Consider the following 15,004-nt stretch of genomic DNA (forward strand, 5'->3'; position numbering starts at 1 on the left):
TGTCTTATTTATTTTTTGGTACTGCATGATATGATATTTTTCTGTTTAACCTAATGTAATAATTTATTACTTTTAAGTTACTATTACAACGACTTTTAATTTTTAGATGTGATATTATGTCTAATGCCATTATACTAATTTTGTTGTATTAACACTTGATATAATAGACTTATTTTGGTGTAATGAATGTAGTTTTGATATCAATAGCTTAATTGGAAACAGTCACATTGTGGTCACATACATTACATTATTCAAATAAGACAATAATCTTTAAATATAATGCACGTCACATTAGAGTGATCTTGTCTGTATTACGCAAGAAAAAAGTTACCCTAAAAATCCTGATGCTGTAATATAGTGGTAAGTTGTTTGGATAAAATAAAGTCATATATTCACCCTCTAAAAAAAGATGAAGTAATTGTATACAAATCAATTTCACAGCTTTTACTTCACATGGTGAAGGATGGATTTCAAATCAAGAAAAGCTTGTGAGGGTCCATATATGAGGTGGCAAAGAGAGACATTTTACTTAGCCAAACTCATTATATAAACCCTTTGGCTTCTAAAACTTGTCCATGAGAAGAACATTGAAACTCAAAGTGCCTTCATCTGTTAACATGGATGGGAAGAAATTGGAGTACAAAGGTGAGGAGGCATTAAAGGAAATTGAGAGACTTACAGAAAGGGCTGATGAAGTACAAAAGAGCATCTTGACAGAGATCTTAACTCGAAATTGTGAAACCGAGTATCTTTTTAAGTATATGGAAGGTTCAAAAAATATATTAGAGTTCAAGCGAATTGTCCCTGTCATTACTTACAAGGGTATTCGCCCTTATATCCAAAGAATTGTCAATGGTGAAGACTCCTCTCTCATTACTGGTCACCCTATAACTGAAATGCTATCCAGGTATCTCTCTCTCTCTTTGATTCTATTTTCCTCTTCTTCTTTTTTTGTGGGTTATCTTCATATAGTAAATTTTTTTGTGAGGAAATTAATAATTGGTGTCATGGTACTTGCAGTTCAGGGACTTCAGCTGGAGAGCCAAAGTTGATGCCTTCCATTGCAGAAGATCTTGATAGGAGAACATTTTTATACAACCTCATCATGCCAATCATGAATCGGTTAGATAATTCTATCCTTATTCCAATTTACATTATGACTTAGATTTATCATCTAAAATCATGTATTCTCTAGCTGGTGCATAGTAACACGTTGCATATCATAAAACCTTAATCACAAAAACTTGCATTGAATTTGATTGTATTCAAAGTTTTTTTTTTTAGTTATAACACAAACACAACTAATGTCACTTTAGCGGTACAAGAATATTTCTTGGTTCAAATTAATTAAGCATGTGTTATTGACATTCTAATTCCAGGTATGTACCTGGTCTTGACGAGGGCAAGGCCATGTACCTCTACTTTATCAAGGCAGAAATGTCCACTCCTTGTGGTTTACCAGCTAGACCTGTGCTCACCAGCTACTACAAGAGCAAGCACTTCAAGTGCAGAGCAAAAGACCCTTTCAATGACTACACAAGCCCAGACCAGGCCATTTTGTGCAAAGATAGTAGCCAAAGCATGTATTGTCAAATGCTAGCAGGTCTAATCCACCGCCACCAAGTCCTAAGGCTAGGAGCTGTGTTTGCCTCAGCTTTCCTCAGAGCCATAACATTCCTTGAACGCAACTGGGTTCGTTTGTGCAATGATATCCGCACTGGCCAACTAGACCCCATGATCACAGACCTTGAATGCCTTTCATGTATGTCTACCTTGCTTTCATCACCAAACCCATGTCTTGCTAATGAGATTGAGGACATATGTAGCCGTGTACCATGGAAGGGAATTTTGTGCCAACTTTGGCCAAGAGCTAAGTACATTGAGGCTGTGGTCACTGGCTCTATGGCACAATATATACCTGCCTTAGAGTATTATAGTGACGGGAAATTGCCATTGGTGTCTCCCATGTATGCCTCATCAGAATGTTTCTTTGGGGTCAACTTGAAACCCTTATGTGACCCTTCTGATGCAGCATTTACCCTCATGCCCAATATGGGTTATTTTGAATTTATTCCCTTGGGAGAGAATGGGACAATCTTGATGAACGTAGGTGAAGAAGATGAAGTACCCAATGATAAGCTTGTTGACCTGGTACAGGTTAGGCTTGGCTGTTATTATGAATTGGTGGTCACTACCTTTGCTGGTGAGTCTTTACTTGCAAATGCATTTGATTTTTCAAATAAAAATTGTATATCTTATTCTATGTGTTATACTTTGTGTACTACTAACTATATTGTAATAGGTATCTTCTTCTTCTTCTTCTTCTTCTTCTTTTATTATTATTATTATTATTTTTTTATAATTATCTTATAAGGAAAAAAATGGACGTGTAATTGATTGATGGGGCATAAGGGTAGAAGAATGGGACAAATGCCTTTTATTCTTATTTTTCTTACTTTCATTTTAAGGTTGAAAAATATTTTTTAAGTTTGTTACCCTTGAAATGAAAGTCCTTTTCAATACAATAACAAAGAGAGAAAAAAAAAAAAAAACAGATTCTTAACCAAAACTTTCTCATACCAATTATGCTATGTATGCACTAATATATACATTAGTGGAGACCACTAGTGTCGTATTGTCATTAATGCTAAGCTTTTTGTACATGTCTTATTAGGACTCTATCGTTATCGTATTGGTGACGTGCTACAAGTGAGCGGCTTTCACAATCGAGCCCCACAATTTCGATTCATATGTAGGAGAAATGTCCTTCTCAGCATCGACAATGACAAAACCAACGAAGAGGATTTGCATAAGAGCATAACCGTGGCCAAGAAATTGCTAGAACCTTACAGTGCTCTACTCGTGGAGTACACTAGCTATGCAGATGCATCAACTATGCCTGGACATTATGTATTGTATTGGGAAATTCGATTTCATGGATCATCAAAGGCAGATCACTTGGCCAATATTGCACTCGATGACAAGGTGCTACAAGAATGTTGCATTGCTGTGGAAGAAGAGCTCGATTACATATACAGAAGATGTCGTACGTTTGATAAGTCTATAGGGCCCCTTGAGATTCGAGTGGTGGAGCTAGGTACGTTTGAGGAGTTGATGGACTTGTTCATCAATCAAGGGGCTTCGATCAACCAATATAAAACACCAAGGTGCATCAAGTCTATAGCGGCTCTTGAGTTGCTTAATTCTCACGTGAAAGCTTCTTTTTTTAGTCCTAGGGATCCAAAGTGGGGGGTTTAATTCGAGTGATTTGCCATAGAAGAATCACGACTTTGTTGGCTAATAATTTTCCCTTATTTCTTTTTAGTCCTCCTAATTGTATTTTGAAGTTTAAAGGGGGTGCATCATAAAATTGTTGGTGTCACTACCTTTGCATGTAGAACGATTTAATATGCGTTCTTTTTTAATGAATAATATGCGTTTTTGGAGAACTTGTATTAGTTTATCTTTTCATATTTAAGAGACGGGAAAAAAAAAAAAAACACAAGAATGTTTGGATATTGGTGTTTTATTGGTAAATATAAAAATGGTTAGAAAGTAACGACTAATATGAGTTTCTTATTTAGGCGTGATCATTGTAACTCTTAATTTGCTTCTAAACTAAGATTCCACGCCACAACGTTAAGTGAATAATTTGCAACAGAGTAAAGAAAACCTTAAGATATTTGTGTGATTGCATAGTATAATAGATGAACCATATTCACATGGACCGAAGGGGGAAATGATAGAGTTTGGTGTGGATAAATGCCGCAGCTAAAAGCTGACTGTTGCATGCATGTGTCGAGCAATGGAGTTGAAGTTGCCAGCTGTTCTGCAACATGGGAAACAGGATAACCTGCTGTGTCATTACTCAACATGTCTCATAGTCTGACAAGACAAAGCAAAAGAACCCCCAAAAATGGGTGCACATTTCCCTCGTTCTGTTTTTCTCACCACATGGTTTTGGATCTAAATGGAGTCCATTAATATGTATATATTCCTGAAAAACATTTACCCCATGTAGGTTTGGAGTTATCATCTTATAATTCAATAGGCCATAATTGAAGATATTATTTATTTGTAATTTTAATTATATGATAATTTAAAAAAGAAAAAGTAATGTGACTTATTTAAATAATAAAGGGAAATGATAATGGGCACGGTGTCTATTAAAGGTAATTTATTGTGGGGTCTATTTAATAAAAAAATTGATATAAATTGATAAAATAACTGAAAATAGTAATGAAATGATAGGTGAAACTTAAAAAGTTGGTTTTATTAACTTTACACACTATAAAATTGATAAAAAATTTGACAAAAAGTTAACTTTATTGACATTAAAGTTGTTTATTAACAGACACTTTGTAGTGCCTGTTGACACTACCCAATAATATACATTGATGGTCTTGTGTCTTAGTAAGTTAGAAGATATATAGTTCCAAACAAGAAAGTCAATCTCATACTGGAGGCTATACCGATTTGACCAGTGAAATGATATATTTCGGTACCGGTCAATACCGGTGTACTGTCTTGGATTTACCGTTATTTTATATATATATATGTGTGTGTGTGTGTATTATAATAAATATAAAAGCTTACCATAAAACATTACCTCAATTCAAAACAAATTATTCATGATTTTAGACTTTACCATCAATTAAAAAGAAAAAAAAAACACAATATAAAAAATAGAAAGCTTAATTGTTTATTTCATACTAAGAAAACAAATAATATTAATAAGTTAATGTAAGTAAGTTACCATTATGTTCTTACAAAAATTCAAAAATTAAAAACTAAAAAAAAAAAGAAATTTTTTTTCTGTACCGGCCGGTATTTAAACCGGTACGAAATGTTGGCATTTCGATACCGGTATATGTACCGGTACGATATATATTGGCCGGTACGGCTGGTACTGGTATGGTATTGACTACCTTAGTTCCAAACTAATTTAACGCGAAACATAATTAGTCATTACCCTTTAATCTTTTTTAATGGAAAGAAATTAGCTGTAATATTGAACTAAACATAAGATTTTTTACTACTAGTTATGTTATTGGAAAAAATGTAGTGTGAAATAGAAATTAGAATTAGGTGCACAATTTTGCATGCCTCAATACGAACTAGTTTAGAGAAAATTCTTCAAATTTTTATATCTTTTTATTGGATGTGAATTTTGAAAATTTAACTATTAGATTGCATGTTCTTTATGTTTTTAATATGCATGTTAAACTTCGTTCAAATCGGATGTTATTTACTATTTAATTAACAAACTTATTTTTATGCCTAATTTTAGAACACAAAAATTTGAAATTTAAATATTTGATTGATGACATAGCTATTAATTTTTGATCTTTTTGAAATTTTGCCAGCATGGAGGATATAATAAAAAAAAAATGCAATCCAATTGAAAATTTTTAAAATTCACATCTAATAAAAAGATATAAATGAAGTTTGAAAAGTTTTTATTTAAACTAATTTGGAGAGAATTTTTCCTCTTAGTACCATAAAAGCCATAACTTTTCAGCCCTTATAAATAAATAAAAAAGAAAAAGCTATGACTTTCAGGCCAAGAGACAAAAAAAAAATAAAATAAAAGGACATGCCTTCATCTCACATCATAAGACGCACCATATGACTTATAATTGTCACATTAGTAAAGGTAACATAGTGAGAAAGCATCTCATCACTAAAAATTACATCAGTCTTCTTTTTTGGCACAATAAGAGCATAGGCATGAGCTCAAAGTCTGAATAGGGTTGACAAACTCCTAATACTAACGAGATATTGGAAGATGATCACATATGGGAAAAGGTGGATGGGAAAAATAGTTACCTTTCAATGTCCTCGAAATTATTTTTTCTATTTAAAATAGATGTATTTTAAATTCCCCTTTTTCCTTTTTTAATAATTGAATTATGCATATATACATTTTAAAAAATTATGTTTTAAATTAATTATTATAATTTATCCTGGTGATTTTCAAATTCTTATAAGATATAAGATCCTATGTTCAAAACTTTCAAAAAATTGATCCTTATAATTACTTGGTATATGCGAGACAAAGAAACTTCATATGTAGGAGAAAGAAAAAAATGATTATGATCATCGAAAAACTTTTGAGTCTAGATATCCTCAAAAGTGGGGGAAAAAATATTATACTTTCAAAATTATATATATATATATAATAACACATCATTTAAAATTGAGAGCATCTTGCTTCACACGGCATGAGTCTTTTTCCATAGCCATGAGTGAAAGCACTAACTTGAGTTGATGTTATTAGCAAGAAATGCAAAGGTAGAGTTATATCGAATATGCCTCAAGTATATGAGTATGATTACCTTTTCGCATATCGAATAATAACAGCACTTTACCGAAAGACTTTGGTTGCATCTTATCGCCTTAACCATTTCATAGAGACAGCGTTATTATAATATTGAATACTGCAAACACGTGAACATTGACTGCGTAATTAGCTTGCATCATGACCAATATGGTTGGTACATAGTACATGCTGTAGCAATATTTTATGTACGTGCACCAGATTTTCAACAGGATGTCAACTTCTTGATCTTGTATTTGATGCTATATTATATGATATTTCTGAATTATATGCCACTTTCTTTGAGACAGTCCAATCAGCAATGGCCACAGTGTAAACATAGGTTTGAATTATTGTTAGTTTTCACAAGCTTTGAAATCTTGAAATATGCCCCACCACCTGTTTTGAAATTTGTGCAGTCATGCACCTAATCATAAGGTGTGGTTGTTATCGCCCCCGGCACCATGTTCAAGCGTGCCCCAGCATGCGCATGCAATTCCCTCCTTGTAAAAATGGCCGATATTTTGTGTGAGCTCGAAAAGACAGTTCCCTTGATGATATAGAAACAATGTCTTATTATAAAGGCTTTGTGTCGATGCTCTGTCCATTTACCCCGAATGAGGAAGAAGAACTTAAAAAAAGGATTCTCAAAGCTTCATATTTACAAGGTAGTTATTAGTAACATTTTGGTTGAGCAAATAGTTAATTATTTGTCAAGAATTTTGTACTTCAAGAGATTTTTTGTTTTTGTTTTTTTTTAATGTTTTCAATAGATACATTTAAGATTCAAATCTTCCAATTTTCAATTATCAAATTATTAAATTATCACTAATTTGAAATAGTCAAGAAATACATTTAGTTGATTTTAGGTATAGGAAAAAATGCAATAATATATTTTAAAAGTTAAGGAAAATCCTATGAACTTACTAAAATATTAGTTTTTGGTTGTAAAGAATTGACTTTTGTTAGAATCTGGACAATCAGGTTATCCATTAGTGGACCTTTGGCTAGCCACATTTAATGGGATTAACCCTTATGTAATATAAGTTACATACTTACATTTAAGTGAATTACAAAGGGTGCAATCTCCTTCATTTGTGAAACTCATGAAAAATAGTATATCTTCTCCTCTCAACTATTCTCTCTAGTTTTTGGGTTTTGTCCTATGGTTCTTAGACTATAGATATTTTGTGACTTGCTCTATAGTAGCAAGCACCACCACGAGCAACAACCGTTTAGGTTATTGCGGCATGACTTACAACGTGGAAAAACCAAGTATATGATTCTCAATTTTTTTACAAATCTCTTACCCAATGCATTCAAATTTATTAAAAGAATTGCATTTAGCACACAAATTTTTTTCTTTTATGGAATAAGATCAATTCTTGAATGTTTTCAAATTAAATATAATGATTACTTTCTTAAAGTTGCGATGAATTTGCATTTAAGTCTTGATTGTTAGAAACTCATGAGTAGAACTCAAAAACTGGCTTGCAAGGGGAGGGTGTCCAAGAACTTATAAACACATAGTTAAACTTACACTTAATCAATATTGGACATTAAGATCATAACATACTACTACACTCTACAGACGACGTTCACGACAGCTCACTCTAGCAACACTGACCTGTAGGTAGTCCTTTCTTTTTTTGATGGCTCTACTCAACTATTAGTAATTTTAATTTAGCCTCTAGGTCACCCATTTTGGGATTCGATCACAAAACCGCAACTTATTTGATCTCATATTTAATGAGCTATGCTCGATTAATCGGGGTGGTGGTTGACTCTAGTACCAAATGTTAGAAACTCATTGGTAGAACTCACTATTAAAAACCGGCTTGTAAGGGGAAGATGCACAAGCGCTTATAAACAAATGGTTAAGCTTACACTTAATCAGTGTGAGACATTAGGATCATAGCATTGATCAATTATCTTTGATTGTATCTAGATGATTAGATAATCACTAATTTGAAATAGTGAAGCGATACATTTAGTTGATTTTAGGTATAGGAAAAGACACAATAATACATTTTAAAAATTAAGGAAAGTCCAATGAACTTACTAAAATATTGATTTTGTGGTAGTAAAGAATTGAATTTTGTCGGAATTTTTCACAATTAGGTCACCCATTTAATGGGGTTAACTCGCATCTAATATAAGTTATATCTAAGTGGGTTACGAAAGGATGTAACCTCCTTCACTTGTGAAACTCATGAAAAATAGAGTATCTCTTACTCTCCACTATTCTCTCTAGTTTTTGGGTTTGTCCAATGATTATTAGGCTGTTAATATTTTGTAACTTGCTCTAGTAGCAAGCACTACCATGAGCTGATGAGCAATAACCGTTCAAGTTATGGCAGCTTGACTTACAATGTGGAAAAACCGAATATATGATCCTCTATTTTCTTACAAATCTCTAGCCCAGTGCTTTCAAATTTACGAAAAGAATTGTATCTAGTGCACACGTTGCTTTTATGGAATCTGAGAAATATAATTTATAGATAGTCTTACCTCAATTCTGTTGAAAAGATCGGTTCCCGAATGCTTTCAAACTAATTATAATAATGACTAATTTCTCAAAGTTGCAATGAACTTGTGTTTGAGTCCTGATTAATTGTCTTTCAATGTATCTAGATTGTGAGCAATATAGCATATCAAGTAGCATGCTTACAAAAATCAAATGTGGAGAAAGTAAAATCTGCAAAGACAGGCTGAATATCTTTCATTACTATAGCTCTATGAAGAGGATGGATTCGAATCTTGTTCTCTTCTGTGTGGTCCGGGTCCCCCCTCTTTAAGCCCTCTCTTCCCCCACCACACAGATTGCAATGTACTTTAGCATCCACTTCTCAAAAGTTCAATGGGCCATAGAGAAAGCAAAAGCAGAAAGCAGAAAGCTATTAAATAACAGCTCAAATAGCAAATGCATGCTCTACATGATGGGTACATTATCACTAATAAATCATCAAATGGACCTTGATGTCATATCATTTTTTTACATATATATTTTGTTCTCTAAAGTTGAAATTTCATCATAAGTACCATGTAATATTCTGAAAGCATTATAACAAAGGTGGATTAGTTGCAAGGAGAATTGCATAGTAGGTAACCTATCGTTGTATTAGTCATCATTATATTAAAGCTAAACAAAATTAGATCAAATAAGAGAACACTCTAGGTCCCATTCTTTGAATCTAGCTATGTTTGGTCACAAAAAGGCATTGGAGAGCCAATTTCTCGATGAGAATTAAGAGCTTCAAAGTCTGTTGGCAAATGATGACAGCCTAAGTTTATGGAGAAGACAGGAATGTGGAGGGCGAGAGGCATGTAAAGTAGTCCCATTATTTCATTAGGAAAAAAAAAAGCTAAAAAGTTTTTAGTGCTCTTTCTCTCAGTCACATACTTTGGAGCAAAGATTTTTTTTGGATAAGGTTGTTTAATTATTTTTTTGGGCTAACTATTTTGGATAAGGTTGCTGACCACGCGGTATCATCAGATTAATCGAAACGGCAACGCCTTGTCGAGGGCCTTTTGCAAAGTGTGGCAGTACTATTAGCAGCTGGGCTTTTGGCATCATGCAAATGGGTTTTAGTTTTCTTTATTACCCATCAGAATAATATAAATTTTGGGCTTGGGTTGGTTTTGCACCTTTGGATATATTCAGATCCCAAAGATAGTTGAGCAGGGTCACTCGCCCAAGTTCAGTTAGCTAACATTATAATCCAGCATTATATTGTTAACATTAACAAGCAAACATTATACATTTTCTTCGGTTATTAGCAAAAAAAAAAAAAAAAAAAAAACATTATACTATATTTTTTTAATTTTTGCACCTCAAAATTTGGGCCGATTATCTATTTTGTTCTTGAATATTTGTTTTTGATAATTATAATCTTAATTTTAGAATTTGGTTCAATAAAAAGCTTCCACTAGCCTTTTTCTCAACTTTGGTTGAAATTGTGAACATGTTATTATTAGGCACATAATTTTTTTTTTGAGGAGATATTAGGCACATAACTTTTTTTTTGAGGAAAAATTAGGCACATAACTTAATTGCGTTTTGAGAAGAAAAAGAACCTTTTGTTAGATTTTTTTTTGGGACATTTTCTTATAGTTTTATATAGAAAAGTTACTTAACATTAAAATGAACGCCTTTAAGTGTAAAACAATTCTCTCTCTCTCTCTCTCTCGCTCTCTCTAATTCCATGTGCAGCAGTAATTATCCTAGTAGTACATACAGATTTTTAGGATCAAAAGGAGCAGGTAGATAACAAGCAATGAGGCAACTTCGACATGGCATATTGGCATATATATTCCCATGTACGTACGTGTTTTGACGGATCATTTAAAGGATTTTGACAGAAATTTAATGCAGTTGAAATTCAAACACATATACACCTAATTTTGACATTCATCTTTGAATTATTTTACAAAATACAATCATTAACCACTCCATAAATAGACGTAACAAATTAGCAACCATGTTTGACTTCACTGTACCAAAATATAAATATTATTCACACACGCAAGCTTCCTAGCTAAGCTAGCTAGTTATTCATACAAATAAAAGTCTCCAAAAAATTAAGCTTTCTTGAGAAAGCTCATTGCAATGTTACCACCTCCACCATGAGGATAAAACCCCCCTGGTACGTGTTCATTTCCAGTTCCATACACTATCCTTAAGATCTCAGGTGGTGTCCTTGCATATGAAATAGACTCTGTATTAGCTGAGAGTATGTTGCTGTCCGTACGATTCTCTGCACCAAGGTATAGAGGTACTATAATGCCTTCATCTTTGATACCACACATGGCCAAATTGTTCCTAAGACGAGAGATATAGTCTGTGAACTGTGCCACAGTTATGTCATATGGCAACACCTTTTCTTCGGCTCTCTCATAGAGTAATGTTCGTATCACTGCATCTTGTCCAGCCTCCACGCCCAAAAGCGATGCAACCAACTACAAAAAATAATATAGAAGAAAATAAAATATATGAAGAAAGAAAGTGTGCAAGCAATAAAATTAACATGATTTAGTTTGACAACCTAGATCCATGATGGAAAATCCCAAATAGCTACATATTTTGTTATGAGTTGTGGGTTAAGAAGAATCTAATACGTGCCCAAATTTAACACCACAATAATCCATGGAAATACAAAACTAAGGTGTAGTTCATGGTATGTTACTTAGTGCCAGCTTTAGAGCTACACCTAAGGCTCACTATACCCTAAAAAATTATAAAAGGTTCCGATGGTCTGATATTGGAAGAAGAAGGTTTCACAATTGTACAAAAAGTAAGTCGTAGGATGATAATTATTTTTTTTTTTTTTTTAAGTGGGTTTTGCATTCTTTTTCTTACCTCTAGAAAGGCCCTCAAAATATTGGGCAAATAGAAATCCTACTCAACTGCAAATTCTAATTTGATTCACCAAAAGAAAATTGATACGAGTGTGTTGATTAAGTGAATTAACTATTATGAATTGTAAAATGGATGCTAATAAATCTTGAATAAAAAAACTTAATTAGTAATTTTACATTTAAAAAAGTAAGAAAATTTAAAAGAAAAATAAAATTAAAACATAGAAAGTTAAATAAATATTATTAATTGATATTTAATTATTGAAAAATTTTATTTTAAAAGTATCGCATTATGAATCAAATTGTATAAAGGTGACATTGATTCAACTAAATCATGATCTAGTTATTTATGAGAATATCCTAATATATGTAAATATTCTAACAATATTTAAGTACCTATAGTTGATATATATGTATATATATTTTTGAAGAAAATGGATCCATGGAGGGAGTGATGAGATTCTTACACTTAGAGAGCTTTTTTTGGAAAGGTTTGGAATGGTGCCAACATAACCCACTAGTCCTACATAAGGGATAACATAGGTTGCTAAGAGATAGTTCAGTGTGTTCAAGTAAGGGTCAAATGGAGGGTTCAATTTGAAACCAGCTGCTTCATCAAATATTTTAGCAAAATTCTGAGGGCTGAGATCCAACAGCGGCCTGGGAATTCCACCTACTCTTGTAATAATAGCCCTGAAAAATCATTGTTAAAGACCATTTATTAAACATTAATAATCTTCCCTGCATATACACTCGACTAATAATAGTCACAAATCAAATAACAACAGCAAGAATGACAATCATATTAGTGAACAAAAATACTCCATAATTACAGGTGGGGATACCTTTTAATGTAGGAAAATTTTAAATTTTCAGAAAATTAAGTTGGACTATAGCAAGGCACTGAAAAATGCAATGCTTATACATAGCAATATATACATATACAAAGCATAATAATTGTAAACTTGGAAGAATAAGTGTAATTGAATTATAATATATCTTTTAGGACCTGAGATGACCAACTTCTTGATAACCAAATTCCTCAAAGATCTGACGAACTTGAGGGTCAAGATTGGCCTTGGTAGCACCAATTGGAGGTGGACCGCCCTGAGCATAAGATGGTTCTATGCTGTCAAGTCCATGACCAAGTGCACCATTTAAGAAAAACTCTGCTTCGAGGAATTCAAGGTTAAGAGCAAACTGAATCCGATCAGCATCATCGGCTACAATTGGTCCACAATTGGGAGCACCATTGACAGGGCTGAGTTTCAATGTAATAAGAAAGATAAAGGCAATGAAAAAGAAAGCACTAGCCATTTTTACGTGATCTCTATACTTGCATGAGTGAAGCATTATATTACCACCAGCTGCTTATATAGACAGATACTGGGTCATATAAAGAGATCTGATGAGTGTATAATATTTCGCCAACGTTATTGCCAAATATGTAGAAGTTAATTACTATACGTGTCTATGAAATGTACCTCACGTTAAGGCTCAGCCTTCTCAATCAAAATTAATTGGCTTGTTATACAAGTAATTCGATCGATTTAACAATTTTAACCCAACAAATGGAATCTTTGGAGCTTTAGGGGGTGTTTGGTAATGTTATTTTAGTAACGTTGTTTGTATTTTTTGAAAATACGTTTGAGTAAAAAAGTATGTAGAAATACGTGTAATGTTGTTTAAATATTGAAAACTATTATTTTAGTTACACTACCAAATAGCCCCTTAATTTGCTATAATTATAAAATGTTTGAAATTGATAGCAATGAAGTTGTTAAAAGTAAAACTCAACGTGTGGGTTTCAGTTAGCTCAACTGGTAAAGTCTTTAAATCTTGAATAAGAGATTTGGAGTTCAATCCCCGTCTACACCAAAAATTAATTGGTATCTTAATCTGATGATAAAGAGCGATAATCAGGAGCGGACATCATATCTTAAAACTCTCTCTAAAAAATAAAAAAAGAGTAAAATTCAAACGTTTACAAGCAAATAAAACTTTGGTTATGACTTTTAGGTATGTAGTAGATATTTGATGATAATAATATTCATAACTATGTTATGACTTTTAGGTATGCAGGCATATTTTGATGATACACTTCAGAATCTGTTGTCTGTTTTTTGCTAATATTAATTATAAGCCTACTACCTAAGTAGACTATTTATTAAGAAATTACCTAATGATAATTTAGATCGAAAATTTTAGGTTAAGCTATCAATTAAATATAAGTAATTAACCAATTGAATATTGCATGGACACCAACGTGGGAGGTGGTTTAGTGACCAGGACTTAAGCAAATAAAACTTTGGTTTTGGATTTGAGTTCCCCTAAACTCCACTCTAATGAGCGCATTAATGCCCATATCCTTACAAGTGCATTAATTCAATATCTTAATCTATCAAAAGACAACATTAAACTTTTTTTCTTCTCCTCAGCTAAGTAGGAGTCCTCTCTCTCACCAGGGGTTCAGCCTTGTTGTCATGGTCCGGAACAACTCATAAAAATCTGATGCACTATTCGAGCACTTCTGAATTCGTCTACCTGACAATGACCAGACATAAAATATTTAGACCATCTTGCTTTTAAAGGTTGAATTTTTTTGGTAATTCTATTGTTGAATGAAACTGTAATTGAAACTTTGATAAATTAGGGACATATTGAACTGTAGGATTTGGAAAATTGATGGGATTAACATATTGACGTGTTGGATTTTGCCTAGCTAGGTCAATCGGTTTGCCCATTAATGGGCAGCATGACCCAATTCCAGCCAATATGTCTCTATTTAATAGTATTAACTCAGTTATTGGTTTCCCATTAGAATTAAGAAGAAAGTGAGATGGACATAATTTAGTTCGATAAAAAAAACCAATAAAATTATGACTTTACAAAATAGGGAGGAATTGAGCAAGCCACAAATCATAGCATGCTAGATCAACACAATGTGAGTGACATTAAGAAATAAGGAAAATGCCATTGTCGCAAGATTTAGGGTTTTGATATCATGAAAGCAAAACATAAAGGCTGTGAGGTGGGTTTTACAAGCTTGCCCATATAATATTATATACAAATCATGTACAACACATCGCTTTAGCTTAAGTGGTTAATTACAACATATATTCAAATTTAAATTATACAATTAAGTTCTTCTCAAAAAAAAAAAATATATATATATATTTATATATACAATTAAGTAAAGCTATGGATGTAGGACCAAAATATACAGTTGGTACATTACACAACTACATATTTTTCACAAAAAATAGAGGTAGTTTAGTTTACTAAAATTGATAGTATAATAATTTTCAAGTGTGTGGTCAGTACTTG

At 32.7% G+C, this 15,004-nt stretch overlaps 2 protein-coding genes across 2 annotated transcripts; one reads left to right on the forward strand and one right to left on the reverse strand.

The window, feature by feature from the left end:
* Positions 1–579: 579 nt before the first annotated feature.
* On the forward strand, positions 580–3,449 carry LOC142612860 (putative indole-3-acetic acid-amido synthetase GH3.9). The gene is made up of 4 exons (XM_075785032.1): positions 580–907; positions 1,021–1,122; positions 1,380–2,203; positions 2,675–3,449. The coding sequence occupies exons 1-4, from the start codon at positions 618–620 to the stop codon at positions 3,256–3,258; spliced, it is 1,800 nt and encodes a 599-aa protein (XP_075641147.1). The 5' UTR covers positions 580–617; the 3' UTR covers positions 3,259–3,449.
* A 7,245-nt stretch (positions 3,450–10,694) lies between these two features.
* On the reverse strand, positions 10,695–13,030 carry LOC142613981 (ferritin-like catalase Nec2). Its single transcript, XM_075786508.1, has 3 exons — positions 12,687–13,030; positions 12,145–12,370; positions 10,695–11,278 (listed from the first exon to the last, which is right to left on the reverse strand). Exons 1-3 carry the CDS (start codon positions 13,028–13,030, stop codon positions 10,901–10,903), a joined length of 948 nt encoding a protein of 315 aa, XP_075642623.1. The 3' UTR covers positions 10,695–10,900.
* Between the last annotated feature and the right edge of the window lie 1,974 nt (positions 13,031–15,004).

The sequence above is a fragment of the Castanea sativa genome, chromosome 10 (genome assembly GCF_040712315.1).
Source record: "Castanea sativa cultivar Marrone di Chiusa Pesio chromosome 10, ASM4071231v1".
In the NCBI taxonomy this organism is placed as follows: Eukaryota; Viridiplantae; Streptophyta; class Magnoliopsida; order Fagales; family Fagaceae; genus Castanea; species Castanea sativa.